This window comes from Pan paniscus, chromosome 3, assembly GCF_029289425.2.
Source record: "Pan paniscus chromosome 3, NHGRI_mPanPan1-v2.0_pri, whole genome shotgun sequence".
In the NCBI taxonomy this organism is placed as follows: domain Eukaryota; kingdom Metazoa; phylum Chordata; class Mammalia; order Primates; family Hominidae; genus Pan; species Pan paniscus.
In genome coordinates, this window is record NC_073252.2 from 47,690,241 (window position 1) to 47,710,000 (window position 19,760).

The following is a 19,760-nucleotide window of genomic DNA, read 5'->3' on the forward strand; positions in this document are numbered from 1 at the left end:
CTAAAAATACAAAAAAAATTAGCCGGGCGTGGTGGCAGGCGCCTGTTGTCCCAGCTACTTGGGAGACAGGCAGGAGAATGGCGTCAACCCGGGAGGCGGAGCTTGCAGTGAGCCGAGATCGCGCCATTGCACCTCCAGCCTGGGCAGCAGAGTGAAACTCTGTCTCAAAAAAAAAAAAAAAAAAAAATTCCTGGGCTCAAGCAATCATCCCTCCTTGGCCTACCAAAGTGTTGGGATTATAGGCATGAGCCACAGCACCTGGCCAAAAGTATTTTTTTTTTTTTTTTTAATGCCAGAGATGAAATGAGATGGTGTGGAGAGGAGACTTTCAAGTCCCTGGAAGAACACCTAGTTTGCTTGAAAGCCCCTTAATCTAACAAGTTGGACATACTTATTATTTTGTCATTCAATAATTCAACTGGCAATTACATAGTGTGGATATACTGCTGCTGTGTTTATGTGTGTGTGAGAGTGTGTTAGGGAGGGAGGGATACATAGAAGACACTGTTTTCTAAGAACCCCTGGTCTAGTAGAAAACAATGAAGAATAACAGAGGTAAAGATAAAGGGCTGTGAAAAGGGATCATTAATTCTGCCTCAGGAAGCCTGGGAAGACTTCACATAAATAGTAACATTTGTTTGTTTTTGAGACAGGGTCTCACTCTGCCTTTCTCACTGCAGCCTCCACCTTCCAGGTTCAAGTGATCCTCCCACTTCAGCCTCAGGAGTAGCTGGAACAACAGGAACCACCATGCCAGGCTAATTTTCTGACTTTTTGTAGAGGCAAGGTCTCACTGTGTTGCCCAGGCTGATGGCCAACTCCTTGAGGCAAGCAATCCTCCCGACTTGGCCTCTCAAAGTGCTGGATTACAGGCGTGAGCCACCACGCCTGCCAGAAGTTAAGTGAGTTCCAAGAAGAATATTGCGTGGATGCAGGAGCACATCCTGGATGTAGAGATCTTGGCCATAATATCAAGGGCTATCAGTGATATGGACATCATACATCCTCATAAAGCATGTAAAGGTGTTAGCTTTAAAATCATTCCTAGGTTGTCTGGAATTTTTGACATAAATTCTAAGAATTCCAGAAGCTCCTAAGCTACATGTGAAATCAAAATGAACCTTTTGGAAAAGTCACTATTACCAAAAGGTGGGTATGTCTAATGATATCTTAAGATCAAAATAAATGACAATTACCGTCACTTGAAGCCAGAAAAGATTAAACAGACTTCCCTTCAGTCAATCATCTTAGTTGTATCTAACCCGGAATATATGGTTTGAGCACCATATCCACTTTATCCTTTGCTAATATTCTGGCAGGTGGAGACAAATGTGGAGTCACTACCACTTTACGGTAAACATTCTTGGTATTACCTTTATGTGACTTGATTATTACGGGAGTTTGTTAAGATTATATTTTTAGGACGTTTTCAGAATTTGACCTGTATTCTTGAGTTTTAATTATTCTGTAATGTAAATTCTACTAACTTGATTAATAAAACTTATTTATAATCTTCCTTTGAGATTTTTGGATAGTGCCCAATTAATACAAATTCGTTTAACTGCAGTGGAAAATACTTAAACTTTTTTTTTTTTTTTTTGAGACGGAGTCTCGCTCTGTCGCCCAGGCTGGAGTGCAAGTGGCATGATCTCGACTCCCTGCAATCTCCACCTCCCGGGTTCAAGCGATTCTCCTGCCTCAGCCTCCTGAGTACCTGAGATTACAGATACCGGCCACCACCCCCGGCTAGTTTTTGTATTTTTAGTAGACACGGGGGTTTCACCATGTTGGTCAGGCTTGTCTCGAACTCCTGACCTCGTGATCCGCCCGCCTCGGCCTCCCAAAGTGCTGGGATTACAGGCGTGAGCCACCGCGCCCGGCCCAAATACTTAAACTCTTAAGATTTTTGCTGGAGTCTGCAAACTCGTCTTTGTTTCCCCCGTGCCCGAACACTTTAATTAAACAGGCAAATAATTATTTGTTGACTACAGAAGTACCTAGAAGCTTCATTTTCTTCTAAGGATACTGCTGGAAGCAGCAAATCCCAAAGCCCGAATAATCCAGTCTCCAGCCGAGGCAGCGGGAATTTTTCATAGGTGTATAAAATTACTTTTTATACACCTTAATGAAACGCCTAACGGTGTTACAAGAAAAAAAAAAAAAAAAACCACACACACACAACAAAAAACCCAAACCCGAACACAAACTCATAAACCTCGTAAAGATGACTCACGACATTTATATATTCTATGTACAAAGGCTAAAGAACATTAAGCGAACCCTTGATTTAACACACTTTCCAATTATTAGTAACGTAAAGGAATCACGGTACGTTTTAGGATCTTTAAACAACAAAAGCAAAGCAAAAACAATGTTTTCCTTAAGATATGCAAGTTACCTGCTTCTTCGACCAAAAACAAAAAAATTTCAGGAGAAAAGCAGGCAAACAAAAATCTTACTTGGAAAGCCAAATCTTAAAAAGAAGCCCTATCGGCCCAGCGGCGATAGACGAAAACCTCAATGTCACCCGGTCCCGGGCGGCGACGGCAGGGAGAGTAGCTGCGGCAATCAGTGCGCGCGCGGTCCGCTGCGGCGCCTGGCGCTCCGCGGGCGTCCGGGTGGACAGAGCCAGGGGCACAGGGCTGACATCTCAGGGCTAATTCCCTCCTCCAGTGCGTAAATCCAGGCTTAAGCCGCCGCAGGGTGTGAGCCTCCCCTCCCCCACCCGAACGCCGCAGCTGCACGGGGCACGACAGCCTTCGCAGAGGTGCAGCCACACCCCGGCCTAACGCTGCTGCTCCCGCCGCTACTGGAGTGGTGGGGAGGGGTGAGTGGACTCCAGGAATCCTCGGAAGGGCGGGGGCGGAGGCAGGGGGCCCCTCTAGCCGCTACTTCGAAACAGCACTCCTTGTTCTCGATGGTCCCCGCGCGACTGTCTTAGCTCACGACACTTCCGGTTCCTTTTAAAGGCCCCCAAGGCTGTGCAACGCGGAGCGTGAGAGGAAGGTATAAAGGGTAGCGAGAGGGCGGGACCGAGGAGGAAAGGGAAAAAAAAAAACTAGGGGGATAGGGGTGGGGGGACGCGCGAAGGGCGCGCTCTCGCGTCACGTGACCGGGACGCGCCGTTCTTCCGTCGGCCATTTTAGGTGGTCCGCGGCGGCGCCATTAAAGCGAGGAGGAGGCAAGAGCGGCCGCCGCTGGTGCTTATTCTTTTTTAGTGCAGCGGGAGAGAGCGGGAGTGTGCGCCGCGCGAGAGTGGGAGGCGAAGGGGGCAGGCCAGGGAGAGGCGCAGGAGCCTTTGCAGCCACGCGCGCGCCTTCCCTGTCTTGTGTGCTTCGCGAGGTAGAGCGGGCGCGCGGCAGCGGCGGGGATTACTTTGCTGCTAGTTTCGGTTCGCGGCAGCGGCGGGTGTAGTCTCGGCGGCAGCGGCGGAGACACTAGCACTATGTCGGAGGAGCAGTTCGGCGGGGACGGGGCGGCGGCAGCGGCAACGGCGGCGGTAGGCGGCTCGGCGGGCGAGCAGGAGGGAGCCATGGTGGCGGCGACACAGGGGGCAGCGGCGGCGGCGGGAAGCGGAGCCGGGACCGGGGGCGGAACCGCGTCTGGAGGCACCGAAGGGGGCAGCGCCGAGTCGGAGGGGGCGAAGATTGACGCCAGTAAGAACGAGGAGGATGAAGGGTGAGTAAGGGGCATCCCAGGATAGTCAGGCCCAACTAGTCCCCCTCCCCCTCTTTATTCCCCCGCCATTAGGCCTGGTTCCCGCTCTCAGCCCGTTCTCCGGGCCCCCATGCAGCCTCCTTGCACTGGTCTCCCTTTTTCTATGTTGGGTTCCCCGGACCTTCATTTCCTTCTTCCTTTGCCTGCTTATCGCCCCCCTCCCCCATCACACACGTTTCCACCTTTAGCCGTCACCATGCTGCTCCTCGGCCCGCCCTCCTTTCCTCCCTCGCCATGGGTCTCCTCCCACCGACTTAGCCGCCAGGATTTTTTCCCGCCTGTCGTGGGGTACCTTTTTTCTTTCCATGCTGTCCCCTCTTTTTCCCTTTTTCTACAGTCTTGGGCATAAAAACACAGACACAAACAGCTTCCCTGTTTGTATTACTAAGGTTTATTTGGTGCTTCTCCACCATCCTGAAACGATGCGATTGTTTATAAGCACATGTTTTGGGGAGCGCGTAGGCTGTCCACCTCTGCCTCTCCCTTGTCGGCCTTAGGCCGAATGTTTTCTTGGGATTTTGAATAAGTTTCGCCTAAGGACTTACTCATTTTCTCCACCATACGCTATCGCACAATGGCATACTCATACAGGCCCTACATTTTGACATGCAGACCAAATTGGGTCTGGTGAAATGCTCCGAGTTTCTTGTTGGTACATTGGTTTTGCTTCGCGGGCTCTGGTTAAGTTCTTAGTCGATCGGGCCTGCACTTGACTGGAGCTGTTCCTATCTCCGGCCTAGCATCTACCCTTCCCCCACCCCACTGAGTTATTCTAACCGCGCACCCTTTTCGCGCCCTCAGCTATTGGGTTCCCCAACTGTTAGTACAGATTGTACCTTACTTTTTATGTGCAACCTAATTTTTTACAACCCCCAGCCCCCTTTTTTTCCCGGTGCCCAGGATCCTATTTTGGTGTCTTGATATCTGTTTCCCGCCCACTAAGGGAGGCCTGTAGTCCTCTTAAGAGAAACAAATCCTGTATTGTGCTATGGGATACTTTTTTTTTCTTTTTGGTGCAAATTTCTTAGTATTAACTTGCTTCCTCCAATTGAAATAACAGTTGTATATACTACCTAAATCTGCATTTAGTGTATTAAAATGCAGCATTTGGGATTGGGAACATAATACGGGAGTTAGCAGGAGGGACTAAATCGGGGTTCTTGGTTGAGTTTTCTTAGCTCCGATTACTGACCGATGATCGTGGGTTCACGCTTCCATTCCTTTTTGTAATGGGGAGGGGTGTGTGTGTGTCTGAATTTTTTTTTAACTGTAAAGAGAAAGGTGTTGGTGGATATAACAAGATGTCGCTTTAATCCAGTATTAGAAAACACGATTTCCTTTACTGAGAAAGAGCCCAGGATTTGGAGGGAAAGTTGGGAGGGGAGAAGCACTTTGGAATATAGGGTTTATTAAGCCCAGCCTAGGCAGATTCTTGTCAGGCTGTTTGATGATAGTGCTGGTTTTGGGGGAGTGGTGGTGGGAAGGGAAACAAACTTTTAAAAATTAAACAGAACCAACTCGAATTGTATATAGCTTATTTGAGAAAGGAAGATGTTAGATATTTGGAAACTTAAAACCTTTAACATTTTGGTTTTCGTTTGCTGAATTCTGTTCTTTGGACAGAGGCACCAAAATGATTAATTGTATAACTTCCTGTTTGGGGCAGGCTTTCTGTTAGTCCTGATAATTCAAATCGCAAAGCAGCTGACTTTATAGTTACCTACTGTTGAAGTGTAAATGAATTAAAGTTTTTAACCCTAACAGTGTCAAAAACTAAAACTAGAATTTTGATTGGTTGCTGTACCGGTTGTTAATTCCCTAGCCATTCAAACTCCTCCCCACGACACTCTGAAGCAGCGACGGCACAGCGGGAAGAATGGTAAAACTTTTAAATTTTATTTCTGTATTATAAAGGTTTCAGTAGTCATAATATGTAGAGGCTGTGTATTGGTTAGTTGCCCATTGATCCCCAGGAAATTCTAGACCATAGTACATACAGTAGGTTTGTACCTGGGATATATACCTTTTATAGGCATCATGTGTAATCTTTGGGCAAAATTGATGCCGTTACATGGTATTTGGTCTGTGGTAATGCATGTAGTTGCAGTTTGGCAATTTAAGCTAAACAATTAGTAACGATATTTTTATATCGAGCAAGAAAAAATATTACCGTAATCTTCACATTTGATTTAAGATGAAAAATATTTTTGTTGGAATTCTAAGTTTAATGGCTAAATATGAAGACTCCTTGATATAAAATATTGTGTTTGAAATGTCATGCATGTTATACTGAAATATTCTGGAGATGTCTGAAGCAGTTCTTTAAGCAGCACTGTGTATTATGGAAAAATGTTTGTCTTTTACCTACCATATTTGTAAATAGACCTTTAATAGGAAGTGTGTGTGCGTGTGTGTGTGTGTGTGTATATATATATATATATACCATTCAAAGGTGGGCTAATGTGGCTTTCCACTACAGCTCTTACCAGATTTTTTATTTTCAGTGTGATTTGGCTGGAATATTAATAACAGTTGGTTGACATGTATTCACAATTGCATGACTTCTCTTTGGAGGCTGGTAGGTTGAGTATTGTTCTTTTTATCCATCCTTTCCCCTCCCCTAAATGTCAGTCTTTCTGCTTTTAGGATTATATTTGAATTTTCAGGGGTTTATACACCACCACTGGAGAGTAGAAGGCCACTAACTTGCAGGCAGTTAACTTACATCTTTACAAGCTACATTCTATTTTAAGAGCCTATTTAGGGTAACATTTAAAGATTTGCTTATCACTGTATTCTTATCCACTGAAATCAGTCCAGCTTTACCTTGGAGAAAAAGCAGATGGGAAACAGGCAAGGGGAAAAGCAAAAAAGAGGAAAAAAAAAGACTGGGGTCACAGTTTCGATGAATGTTATTCCCTGTATTTGGTGAGTGGTGGGCACTAGCACCTCAATTTCACTGCTAGCTAATAGTGGCAAATTAAGATTAAACTATAAACTATTTGACATTACTCCATTATGTATTTTGAGTCTCATGTAATTGTTTCCAGTGATTTGAAATGACCATAAACTTAAATTTGAAGGTCAGTGTTTTGACTCTTCGAAGTAATTACACTTGACCTGCTACCTACAACGATGTAATATTACAACTTTTTTGAATAATCTCAGGAAAAATGGAGAAATGTTTATATTCATAGTTAATAAACATTCTAGATAGTAACCAACTGTCATTTACTGAAAATAAAATTTTACCCAGGTTTATTTTATTTTTGAGACGGAGTTTCGCTTTTGTTGCCCAGGCTGGAGTGCAGTGGTGTGATCTTGGCTCAGCGCAACCTCCACCTCCCAGGTTCAAGCAATTCTCCTGCCTCAGCCTCCAAAGTAGTTGGGATTACAGGCATATTCCACCATGCCTGGCTAATTTTGTATTTTTAGTAGAGACAGGGTTTCTTCATGTTGGTCAGGCTGGTCTCGAACTCCCGACCTCAGGTGATCCGCCTGCCTCGGCCTCCCCAAGTGCTGTAATCACAGGCGTGAGCCACTGCGCCCGGCCTACCCAGGTTGATTTTAAAATTACACTTAAAAATAATGTTCTCATTTTTAAGGGATCTAATATTTGACTTTTCTTAACTGTCCAATTATGCAGCCCTATCCTGTTCCAGACGTTAAGGCTTTCTTTTTGAATGAAAAACTTTCAGACTTTCTTTTTTCTTTTTTTTTTTTTTTTTTTGGTGTCTGTACTTCCCACCGTATCTGTCCCTTCCTCTTTCTCCCATTTTGAGGGATATTATAAGGGCAACAGTTTTATAGTCTCAATATTGAGGGTAAGACTGGTTAATAGATACAGTATCCAAATTGAATTTATTAAACACAGTTCTGTGTGCATTTCCTTCTACAAATCTGAGAATAAAGTGATTACAGTTTCATCCTAAAATACTTTAAAAATCAGTTGGTTTTAGAAATAGGTTTTTTTCCTTTTGCATGTAAGAATGGACAGCTATTTTTAGGAAGGCATGCCTGTTACACCTCTAGTGGATGTTTCTACAGTTTACTATGGGACTTTAGAATAAGTAATTATTTCCATAGTATGCCCTCCTGAGTTCACTTTGATTTACTCTTTCCCACATTAACATCCGTAGTTTTTACTTATAAGCATTGGAATTTCTCATTTTACTTTGTGGTGTGGACCCATTCTGTTCTCTGCAGTGCTGCAGTTCACTTGGGGTAGGTACTTTAAAATTATTTAGTGTCTGGCAAAATATACATGCCATGTAGCAAGCTCTCTGAGGGCAGAGTTTTTAAAATTTAAAAATCAATGGAAACTACAATGTTGTGTTAACTTTGAGATAGTTTTACAAGGTAGGTACATAGACTTTCCTGCATTGGATTGGGTAGGAAGCAAAAAAGTCCCCCCATTCACTTAGCCAAAGTCCAGCAATGCTTCTTTAATAACAGGACAGTAGATATTGTCCTGTTAATGGTTAGTGTATAATGAGCCCAAGTGTGATTCTTCCCATTTGGGAATTCTGTGAATCCTGCTGTAGGTTGTCGCCTGTCTGATTATAAAAGACTAGGCTCATGTTTTTGCTTTAAATGTTTGAGATTATGGTCTTATACCTTAGTGCTTCTGGGGCAATCTGAACCTTGTTTGCTTTGTAAAATAATTTCTTTTAGAGTAGTCTCATGCCAAATTTACTGGCCTTTGATTCAGTACAGTTGGGTTTACTGTATGTAGTAAAGTTGAGACCCTGAGTAGATTGGTCTCAGTGTTAACATTCTTAGGAGCCTTTGACAAGTTTCCCGAGTTAAAAATTCCAGAAATTGATGTCCCCAGATCTTTGGATGAACATTTAAGCGAAGAGTATTAAATACTTTTCACTGTAAATTTTCATCTATTATGAAAGATACTAAAAATAATCTCGTTTTTTAAGTTTGGAATCGGGAGAATGTCATTGAAGTTTTTCAGTGCTTGTTTTTGAGATACACATACTTTGCCTTAAATCTGGGGTTTTTTCCCTTAAGCCATGTGACCCTTTCTACAAACTCAGTGTATGTTTTTAATATTTCCCGGGTACTCTGCCATCGTCCTAATACATAATATTAGGGTAAGGCTGCCCTAATACGAGAACATTTTGAGTATACTATTGAGTATACATTTGAGTATACATATTGAGTATACTATTTATGCCAACATGAAGGATGTGCTTAGTTTTAGCCTTCAAGTCATAATACATGCCATGCTTGAAAGCATTTAAAAAGGAATAACTTTTTTTTTCCATTCCACTTGGAAGCTGTGTACCTCAAGTGTGTGCACATTTACAAATGGAGTGAAACATAACTTATGTTAGTCCAAGCTTGATTTGACTTCAGTTCTGCTTGAACGTTTTAGTAGATAGGGCACTGAACTGGATGCTGAAAGCGTGGGATCTCTTTCTGTTGCTTCACTTCCAACAGTGTGGTTTCAGGTAATACAACATGTTTGTTACTTGGTTTGCTGATCTATGTGTTGGAAACAATGCTCACCACAGGAGGATTGACTACATAGCCTGCTTTCATAGCTTGTGTGTATTTATCCAGTGCCTTAATAGTTGATACTGCCAGTGATTTACTCCTGTGGAGTAAAGGTAAGCATGTTTTAGTTTCTGGAGTATTATATTGTACGTTGGAGCTAGGTATTTAAGAATATTTGGGGGTGGGGAGGGAAGACTCCAATTTACTGGTGGTGCTTGGCCAGTAATCAAGGTGACAGTTTAAGTATTGGGTCTTGCACTGTAAACTCCTGCTTATCTAGACTTCAGACTACCACAGAGCCCACACAGCCAGGAAGTCTGTCTCCCCATTTAGTCTTATGAGCAAGATAGATGAAGCCATGAGAAAATATACTCAAAAAGCAACCAACAGACAATGTCATGGAATGAATCTCCTACAGATTTTTCCTTACACTTTTGAAAAGTAACATGATTTTAAAACATTGGAAAATTCATCAAGGTACAAATCATTTTCTGACTTCAGCATTGATACCTAAATTGATTTCCAGTACACAGTTTTATAGAATTGTGAATATGTAGTAATCTCAGTTAACCAGAACCTTAACCTTCAGGTTAAGGAAAATACTTATTCCTTAACCTCTAGGTAAATGGGAGTTTACCTTACAAAGCTGATTGAGAGCTTATTTAAAACGTAAACATACAAGATGTCATTGCTTCCTTGTAGTGAAGTGAAAAGGAGGTATTGGATTAAGCATTTAAAGTTAATTAAAGTAGTGGCTCGTGCCTGTAATCACTGGCTACTCAGAAGTCTTGAGGTATGAGGATCATTTCATGCCAGGATTTCTAGACCAGCTAGGCAACATAATATGACCCCTGTTTCTTTAAAAAAAAAAAAAAAGGCTAGTGTGTTGGGGGGTGTGTTTGTAGTTGTAGTTACATCTACTCAGGAGGCAGAGGCAGGAGAATGTTTTGAGCCCAGGGCTGCAGGAAGCTATGATGGAGCCACTGCATTTTGATAGTGAGACCTGGTCTCTTAAAGTGTTTAATTTTTAGGCCAGGCGTAGTGGCTCACACCTGTAATCTCAGCACTTTGGGAGGCCAAGATGGGTGGATCACCTAAGGTCAGGAATTGGAGACCAGCCTGGCCAACATGGCGAAACCCCAGCTCTACTAAAAATACAAAAATTAGCCAGGTGTGGTTACACGCGCCTGTAGTCACTCAGGAGGCTGAGGCGGGAGAATCACTTGAACCCTGGAGGCGGAGGTTGCAGTGAGACAAGGTTGCACCACTGCATTCCAGCTTGGGCAACAGAGCAAGACTCCGTCTCAAAAAAAGAAAAAAAAAAGTTTATTTAAAAAACTGTCATGTTGGCCGGGCGCGGCGGCTTATGCCTGTCATCCCAGCACTTTGGGAGGCTGACGCAAGCGAATCACCTGAGGTCAGGAGTTCGAGACCAACCTGGCCAACATGTTGAAATCCTGTGTCTACTAAAAATACAGAAATTAGCCGGGCATGATGGTGGGCATCTGTAGTCCCATCTACTTGGGAGGCTGAGGCAGGAGAAGAGCTTGAACCCGGGAAGCAGAGGTTGCAGTGAGCCAAGATTGCGCCACTGCACTCCAGCCTGGGCGACAAAGCGAGACTCCGTCCCCCTCCCAAAAAAACTGTCATGTTTCATTTATTAGATGTTTATTTTTTCAACTTCGCTTTTTAGTAGTCATTTAGTTAGGTTCATTCTAAAGTGTGAAGTAATGAGATTTAATACAGAGAAGTCTCTGAAAATGTTTGGTCCATTGTATATTAGTCTTGAATAAATGGAATTCTTTTTCACACTTAACTTGAAAATGTCATCTGTAGAAAGCTGGGAGAGAGGAATACCTATTCTTTAATGATGGGGAAATAATACCAAAATTTATATTTTTATTGACTAAATGTTTTTTGGGGAAGATTTGTTATTGGCTAACCTTAATGTCTCATTAGTTTTAAATAGTTAAAAAAAAGTGGGCTGGGTGCGGTGGCTCACGCTTGTAATATAGCACTTTGGGAGGCTGAGGTGGGCAGATTGAACCCAGGAGTTCCAGACCAGCCTGGGCAACATGATGAGATCCTGTCTCTACAAAAAAAAAAAAAAAAAAAAAAAAAAAAAATTAGCTGGGCCTCATGGTGTGCACCCATAGTCTCAGCTACCCAGGAGCTTGAGATGGGAAGATTGCTTGAACTTGGGAGGCAGAGGTTGAAGTGAGCCAGGATCACACCATTGCACCACAGCCTGGCAATAGAGCGAGACTCTGTCTCAAAAAAGTGGTTTTCATGAATTTTATACCAGATCAGATCTAAAAAGGCTGGTTAGTATTTGAACTCAATGAAAGCTTGTCAAGCTCTCTCCCAAGGTAGTTTTCATACAACTTGTAAAATACCCTAACGTGTGATATTATCTAGTTGCATTGTAACCTCCTCCCTTCCCCTTAGGTAACTAGTGACTTAGCTTTAGTTTGTCATTTTAGGATTTTAGAAGAATAATTATGATGGATAAAATACTGGAAAAATTCAGTAAGGATTTAATGGTGTGCTTGAGTAACATTACTTTAAAAGATGACAGTGATTGGTCATTTATGTTTTATACCTGAAATGTATATCAGGTTGACATTCTGTTGTATTTTTTAAACTGTCAGAACTTGTTATAAAGCCATGTATGTAAGATCATAAGTTGTTAGGAAGTGTTTAAAAGTTAAAGGATTGGCTGGGTGTGGTGGCTCATGCCTGTAATCCTAGCACTTCGGGAGGCTGATCGCTATGTCCAGGAGTTCCGTGACTAGCCTGGGTAACAGAGCAAGATCTCGTCTCTAAAAAAGTAAAAATAATACGAAGTTATAGAATATAGAAAAAGAATACTATTCCAAAATTGGGAGTGAGTATAATGGCTAACTTTTTACCTTGAATAAGGTGTTTGACAATAAAGACTTATTAGGGGAGGTATCTTGGAATAAAATAGTTAATATTGACTGGGAATGTTAAAAACCTAGTGACCTAAATAGTCCAGAGAATAAGTTTATTGATGGGGAAAAGCCAGGATTATTAAATCGGAACTTTTTCCACCAGCCAGGATTGCTCCATGTATATTTCCTTTTATGTTTTAAATTATTCTTTACTAAAATTACTGGCATAAATGTAGGGTAGACCAAGTCATCAAGGTGATTTTGGAAGCTACATTTAAAGGGTCTTAGTTGAAATACCACCTAATTTTTAGTTTATATATTTTTTTACATGGACTATTTAAAAATTTCTGGGTTATTTCAAGTTGGCAGCATTGAAAATATTAGAATATGTTTATATAAAACTCATTGTGGCCTTTTCCTTTTAATGTTGGAAAGTTTATAAAGTTTTAAAAAATTAAGCCATTGAGTAAATAAAAAGTTTGCTTTATTAAATTATGTTTAGATAGTGCTTATAGTGCTTTACCCCTTCAAAATAGTAACTTCTATCAATCACTTAGGATGTGTGTCAGACTATTCTGTGTCCTTTAAGTGTGTTAACTAGTTTTAACCCTCTGCAAATATCTGAGGTATGCTCTTTTTACAGATGGGAAAACAATCTTGGACTTTAATATTTTTTCTTAATGTTACACAATTAGTAAGAGGCAGGGGGCCAGGTGGAGTGGTTCATGTTTGGAATTCCAGCACTTTGGGAGGCTGAGGTGGGCAGCTTGAGCCCAGGAGTTGGAAGACTAGCCTGGGCGACATAGTAAAACCTGATCTCTGCAAAAAAATGCAAAAATATTAGCCGGGTGTGTTGGTGGGCGCCTGTAGTCCGAGCTACTGGTGAGGCTGAGGTGGGAGGACCAACTGAGCCCAGGAGGTCAAGGCTGCAGTGAGCTGTCATGGAGCCACTGCACTCCAGCCTGGGAGACAGAGTGAGACCCTGTCTTAAAAAAAAGGCAGCGGTAGGGTTTAAACCCCGGCATTTTGTGTCTTTATTGCCTCTAAACTTAACTTGCTTTAAAAGATGATAAAATGTCCCACAAAGCAGCCTAAATTCCTGAATGATACTGCATATCACTTGGATAGTCATCTATACTGAGTTGTATAACTTTATGCTTGTCATTTAATTTTACAATTTGGTGGAAGCCAATGTGAAAGCAAGGAGACTTCTATTGTGGAGTAGGTGTTTTAAACTGAATACCATATTCAGCCTTGGGGTGCTGAATATTTAGTTCACAGCTAGGATTAAGATACTCAACTATGTTAATAAAATACAGTAGATGAAGTCCTGCATTTTAATTGGGATTGATTCACTTAGAACTAAGGATCAAAGTTTAAACTTATTGCAGTGTTAGGGGCCATCTTTGTTGCTAGTTGAACAAGTCTTGGTCGTTTTAAACATGGCTCCTTAGGGTATTTTCTGAAGTTCTGTCTACTTCATTGGAAAGTGTTTGCACTACGCAGGAGTGACAGCAATATGAAATGCTTTGTATTCAAGGCAGCAGAGGTAATCTGGACAGACAGTACATGGGCTTTAAAAGCAAGATACAGTCATAGAAAATATGTAGATAATTTAGCCGGGCATGGTGGCTCGCGCCTGTAATTTGGGAGGCCGAGGCAGGTGGATCACGAGGTCAGGAGTTCGAGACCAGCCTGACCAATATGGTGAAACCCCGTCTCTACTAAAAGTGCAAAAAAAAATTAGCCTGGCATGGTGGCATGCACCTGTAATCCCAGCTACTCAGGAGGCTGAGGCAGGAGAATTGCTTGAACCCGGGAGGTGGAGGTTGCAGTGAGCCTAGATCATGCCTTTGCACTCCAGCCCGGGCGACAGAGTGAGACTCTGTTTAAAAAGAAAAAAATAAGTATTTGTAAATGTATATATATATATATATACACACACACATATATATATAAAATCATTATGCCATCAGTTTGAGGGAGAGCATGTATGCCAACATTGTAGAGACTAAGTGCCCATTTATCCATAATTAAGATAAGCAGACTTTTCCCCACTGTACTATAAAGTTAGAGTTTGGGGCTGGGTATGGTAGCTTCCGCCTGTAATCCCAGCACTTTGGGAGGCTGGAGCGGGCGGATCACTTGAGGCCAGGAGTTCAAGACCAGCCTGGCCAACGAGGGGAAACCCCGTCTCTACTAAAAATGCAAAAATCAAGTCAGGCGTGGTGGTGCAGCCTGTAATCCCTCCCACGGAGGCTGAGGAATGAGAATCACTTGAACCTGGGAGGCAGAGGTTGCAGTGAGCTGAGATTGTGCCACTGCACTCCAGCTCCAGCTTGGGCGACAGAGTGAGACTGTCTCAAAAACTAACCAACCAAAAACAGAAGAAGATGGAATGGAATTAATATGTTCCATTTAGTAAAGATGGAATAGAATTGGTCCAGTTTGTGTTCATTGTAGCATATTCACCTATTTGGTCAGCAACCAATTTTTTTTTTTTTTAAGCCTAAGCATACCCTGAGAACAACAACCTTTTTTGATTAGAACAGAAGAAAAAGCCAGAGTGTTCTTGGGCTGCCAAAATATTAATACGTTTGTCTCAAAGACGAGCCACTTAGGTGCTTGCTTAGAGACTTCTACTTTACACAGAATTTGAAAAGTTTGACAGCTGGCTACTTACTCTGCAAAACGGAAGGGAGACTTTTTAGAACAGCAACTGGTGATCTGGCAAAAATGAAAAGTAGAACTTGTGAAGAAATGAGATGGACTTGGTGTATTAATAGCTAATTTTAGAAGACCCTGTGGATATTCTAAATCAGCATAATAGTGATGTCTGAGCCATAGTGTTAAATTATGATTACTGTATTTGAAGTATAAGAAGGCAGAAAAGTGTGATGCTGTTAGAAAAAAATCTCATTTCAAATGATTGAAGGTTAAAAACAATTGGGGAAAGATTAGAGAGGGCAGGTGGTGCTTTAAGGGAGGTGGAATAATACCTGGCTCCTTATTCTCCAAAAGTGCTGGATAGCTGAAGTTTTTAATATTCTGGATAATTGATATTTGATTATTAGTTTAGGAGGGATAGCATCTTCAGTGAACCCTTGTAGCTCTAAGGTAGGCATATTAAACAACTACCATACTAAAGGTGGGGGGTACGTTTGGAGAGCACTTTGCTGGGCCAGCTGATGATATGCTTAGGTGATATTTAAGAAAATCTGCTGCTTGTCTGAAAAACATTTGGGGCTTCAGAATAATACCACATACCTTATTCTTGGTGTTTTAATTTATTTCTTTGTAATTGTTTTCTGTTTCTTAATAATTTTAAATTAAGGGTATTTTCCCAATATAAACATTGCTTTTTGGTTAAATAAAATCAAAACTAGTTCTGTCTCCATATCTGAATAGACCAGACAGAGAATTTTCTTGCCTTTCAACAGCTTAAAAAATGTTTTTTTTAGAACTGTTGTGTTCAGGCTGAAATACTTTCAAAGTTTGTTAGTTATTATTGAGAAATTTCTGTAATAATCATGGAAAGGGTAATTTAATAGTTAAATCTCAACTTAATTGAAGTTATTTCTGTTGTGGAGGTCATTGCTTTATAGTCCTCTTTCTCATTAAAAATATAGTGTACTCACCTTTACAGGGTGAATGTTGGTAAATAACTTCTGTCTGTGAAGGAAGTATTCTGGACCTGTAAGTTAAAAATAAGGTGTTTATAGCAAATTATGTAAATAAAGATTGTATATTAGAAGGTACACACTATTCAAATTAAAGAAAATGTATACTGAGAAAATAACTCAAATTTCTTCCATTAAATTGGCAAGAAGTAAACATTTCAAATACACAAAACATTATAGGTATTTTTGTTCATTTGATTATAAAATGCCAAAGTTGTTTTATAAATGCTACTTCAAGCCTGGAAACTTTGAGGAAGTCCTGAACATTAAGCATATAAATGGCCCAGCTCTAGAATACATGTAAGTTGAAAAGCTAACCTGAAGTGGGAAGCGCAGTATATACCTAAGACTTAACTCTGCACTGAAAGTTTACTTTGTCACTAGAAGTAAAACAAGACTGTGGTAGGATAGTAAGATCAGTAACACCTCAGTTAATCAGGTATCTTGGAGGAAGTGAAGAAAGACCCTAATTCAAGGGACAGTTAATTGGCCTTTTATTCCAAGAATGGGCCTTAGTGGCAGTATCTTAAAAGCCCACAAGATGGAGATGTTTCCTAATGAAAGGCCTTTAATTTCTTTATAGAGCTGAGTTAGTGTCACATCCCAGTCCCCACCCATGACCCTTCCCCAGTTAAAAAGAAGAGAAAATGTTGAGCAAGTCTGATTTGATTCCCATGGTGACATTTTTAGCCATTACGTAACAAATTCTGACAGTTTACCCTTAAAATTAAAAACCTCCAGTCCTGTCTTTCTAAAGGGTAGAAAGAAAGTTAGGTATAGGGTAGCTTTTTATTTATTTATTTATTTATTTATTTATTTATTTATTTTTGTACAAAGGGAGCATATGTAAAGCTGCCAGATCTGAACTTTCTGGTGTTTTGCTGTAATGTTAGTAAGATTTCGCCTTAAAATATTTTATTTTGAGTATATACGTTTGGTCTTAGAGTGTCTTGGTGGATTTCCGCTTACCACCCATCACTTTCTGCATTTTAAAGGCTTAAATACTTTATTGCTGGTTAACTGAGGTTCTACTGTAAACGAATCATCTAAGTTAATTGGTGGATTGTACTTCAATGGATAATTTTCACTAAATTGTTTATATTGCACATTACTTTTGTCTTAAGGACTCTTAGCACATCAAAAAAATTGGCTCACAACTTAATTGTGAGATGTAGAATTTTCCATTTTATGTGCTAAGAGTTTTGTTAATGAGAGAACTGTTAAAATAGAAAAGGAGCTTCAGCATAGACACCAATGCTGGTTGCTGAGATCAGTGGGGAACTGCATAGCATTTTAACAAGTTTAATGAACATTTGGAAGAGAAATTTGAAGCTAAGATTCTGGTTTTTTTGCTGTTAACTTTTTAATCTAAGGAAAACTTTTACGTACAGTATTTTTACTTTGGGTATACGTTTATCTTTTAGCAAGTTGAAAGACTTAATTTGCTGCTTGCTCACTATTTTGTAATTATTTGGGAGCAGCAGTAATAAGCCAGCTTTTTGGAATAGGATGTTCCTGATGTGTGGTTATGTAGGAAGGATGATGTTTTAATATACTGCCCAGTAAACTGGTGCAGTTTGGAAAAGGTGTGTTATTGATGTGGATAATATTTAAGGCAATTTTTTTTAAGCATTTTAATACTGCTTTTTGTCTTTACAGGAAAATGTTTATAGGAGGCCTTAGCTGGGACACTACAAAGAAAGATCTGAAGGACTACTTTTCCAAATTTGGTGAAGTTGTAGACTGCACTCTGAAGTTAGATCCTATCACAGGGCGATCAAGGGGTTTTGGCTTTGTGCTATTTAAAGAATCGGAGAGTGTAGATAAGGTAGTGTGTTACGTGTTCTGATCAGTTAATAATATAAAATATTAACATGGATAGTTTGATACAATGAGTTTGCCTATTTGTGGTTCCCCCTTTTGATAGTATAGGAAGGAAGAATAGTTCTTGCCCCAATACGTTTTATGAAGATAGAGGTAGGTTCAGGAATTATTTCCTGAATAATTTGTGTTCCAGGCTCTGCTAAATTTTGAAATTAACTTTAAAAAAGATACTATAGACTTAAAGATGCCTAGTTAAAAGGATGTGTTTTAGCAGTTCACAGAAGTCCATATTTTGAAATTTTGTTAGGCAAGCAACTTTTAACTGAATCATTATTTTGATCCTGGGCTAAAGGGAAGTAGCAGTTATGTTTGTATATATTGCTAAAGGGAAGTAGCAGTCATGTTTGTATATATTGAAGGTAATGGTTATCTAGTAATTGGTTAAATTTGTGTATGTCCTACCATTCTTACCTTTAGATTTAAACAGTATATGTTAGTTGATGTTACATCACCACCATGACTTGACAGTTTAATCTTGAGCAAGTCAACATATGCTTGGCATTATCTGTATTTATAGTTATTTTTAAGTAAGTTAATATTCTCTGAACTTCAGTTAAGATATATATTTTTTAAATGAAAACTTCAATTTCCTTAGGTCATGGATCAAAAAGAACATAAATTGAATGGGAAGGTGATTGATCCTAAAAGGGCCAAAGCCATGAAAACAAAAGAGCCGGTTAAAAAAATTTTTGTTGGTGGCCTTTCTCCAGATACACCTGAAGAGAAAATAAGGGAGTACTTTGGTGGTTTTGGTGAGGTATGTTATAAATGTTTTGACCCAGTTTATGTCAAAATTAGTGTGAATGTGATTGTCCCATTATGGACTCAGAGTCACTTGGCTTTTCAAAGCTGTTAGGGTAGATTATGTGATTTGTTTTGGAATAAGGATATTGTAAATACTTCATTAGCAGGTCTTTGAAGGTTGGATGATGTGTTTTTCTCATTGAGCACCTACTCTATGCAGAGTATTGCTGGGGTAGAGTATACAAAGATGAAATAGACAAACATTCTTAAATACAGACAATTAAGAGGAAGAAATCTAGATTAGAAGGAGACTTTTGTTGAAAATAGGAAAGGAATTAAGAATAGGGTGTAGTGCCTTATCAGTTGAAATGCATGTGTAAGTGCAAATTTAATGAGACTAATCATTATAGACTCATTAGTGAGGCTGGACGCGATGGCTCATGCCTGTAGTAATCCCAGCACTTGGGAGACCGAAGTGGGTGGATTACTGGAGACCAGGAGTTGAAGACCATCCTGGACAACATAGTGGGACCCCGTCTCAATTAACAGTAAAACAAACTTAGACTCATTAGTGAAATAGGTAGATAATAGAGGTTTCTTTTATGAATTAATGAAAGTTGAGAAATTTGTGGCCTTGGGCTCCAGATACGTCCCACAGACATTTATTGCTTGATTGAAACAATACGTGCTTTTTTAGTGTTGAGGATTTGAGATATTGCCCACAAAACTCAGTATCTAGCTTTTTAAAAAATATTTGCAAGAGCACGCAACATGGGAACTGACACTGCCCTCCCGTACGGCAGCATCTCTCAAACTGAGTAGTAGCTTCCATCTTGGTTTGGGCATATGCTCTCCAGTTTTTAGTAGTCCTCACCACCCTACTTCCTGTTTTCTCTCAAATACATTTTTATTCTGTTTTTCTTAGATTTGACTGTTTTCTTCTTCTTCTTTGTGGGCATTTGAATTTGTGACCCTTGAGTTAGGTAGTAAATGTCAGTGCGTGGTAAAGCTTATTTTTGTAAATAGTTGTGAAGACCTTAGATGGAATGGGTGTTCTAATTTGAAGAATTCTTAAAAGGATTAGAATAAATAGGGAGAAACAGGAGACTAGAACTTCAGTGCCAAATACATGTTTTCTTTGTGTGTTTTCCCCCCTCTAAACTTGTGTTTCTTTTAAGGTCAATAAAATGCATGTTAGCATATTAAAATTTGTTTTTTAATACCAGGTGGAATCCATAGAGCTCCCCATGGACAACAAGACCAATAAGAGGCGTGGATTCTGCTTTATTACCTTTAAGGAGGAAGAACC

The 19,760-nt window shown here is 40.4% G+C and overlaps 1 protein-coding gene across 6 annotated transcripts in view; it reads left to right on the forward strand.

Annotated features, from left to right (window-relative positions):
- The first annotated feature begins 276 nt into the window (after positions 1-276).
- The window catches only part of HNRNPD (heterogeneous nuclear ribonucleoprotein D), a 22,858-nt gene continuing 3,374 nt past the window's right edge, over positions 277-19,760 (forward strand). For 4 of the 6 annotated variants that reach the window (XR_010111965.1, XR_010111966.1, XM_014344637.5 and 1 more), the window contains exons 1-5: positions 277-3,678; positions 5,540-5,596; positions 17,483-17,651; positions 18,303-18,464; positions 19,678-19,760. The exon at positions 19,678-19,760 is cut by the window's right edge and continues 49 nt beyond it. Coding sequence is in view for 4 of the 6 variants with exons in the window: in XM_014344637.5 (XP_014200123.2) it covers positions 3,446-3,678; positions 5,540-5,596; positions 17,483-17,651; positions 18,303-18,464; positions 19,678-19,760 (704 nt within the window). In the remaining 2 variants the exon portion in view is untranslated. The remainder of the gene's footprint in view (positions 3,679-5,539; positions 5,597-17,482; positions 17,652-18,302; positions 18,465-19,677) is intronic. The other 2 variants (XM_034958580.3, XM_034958583.3) reach the window with 1 other exon arrangement.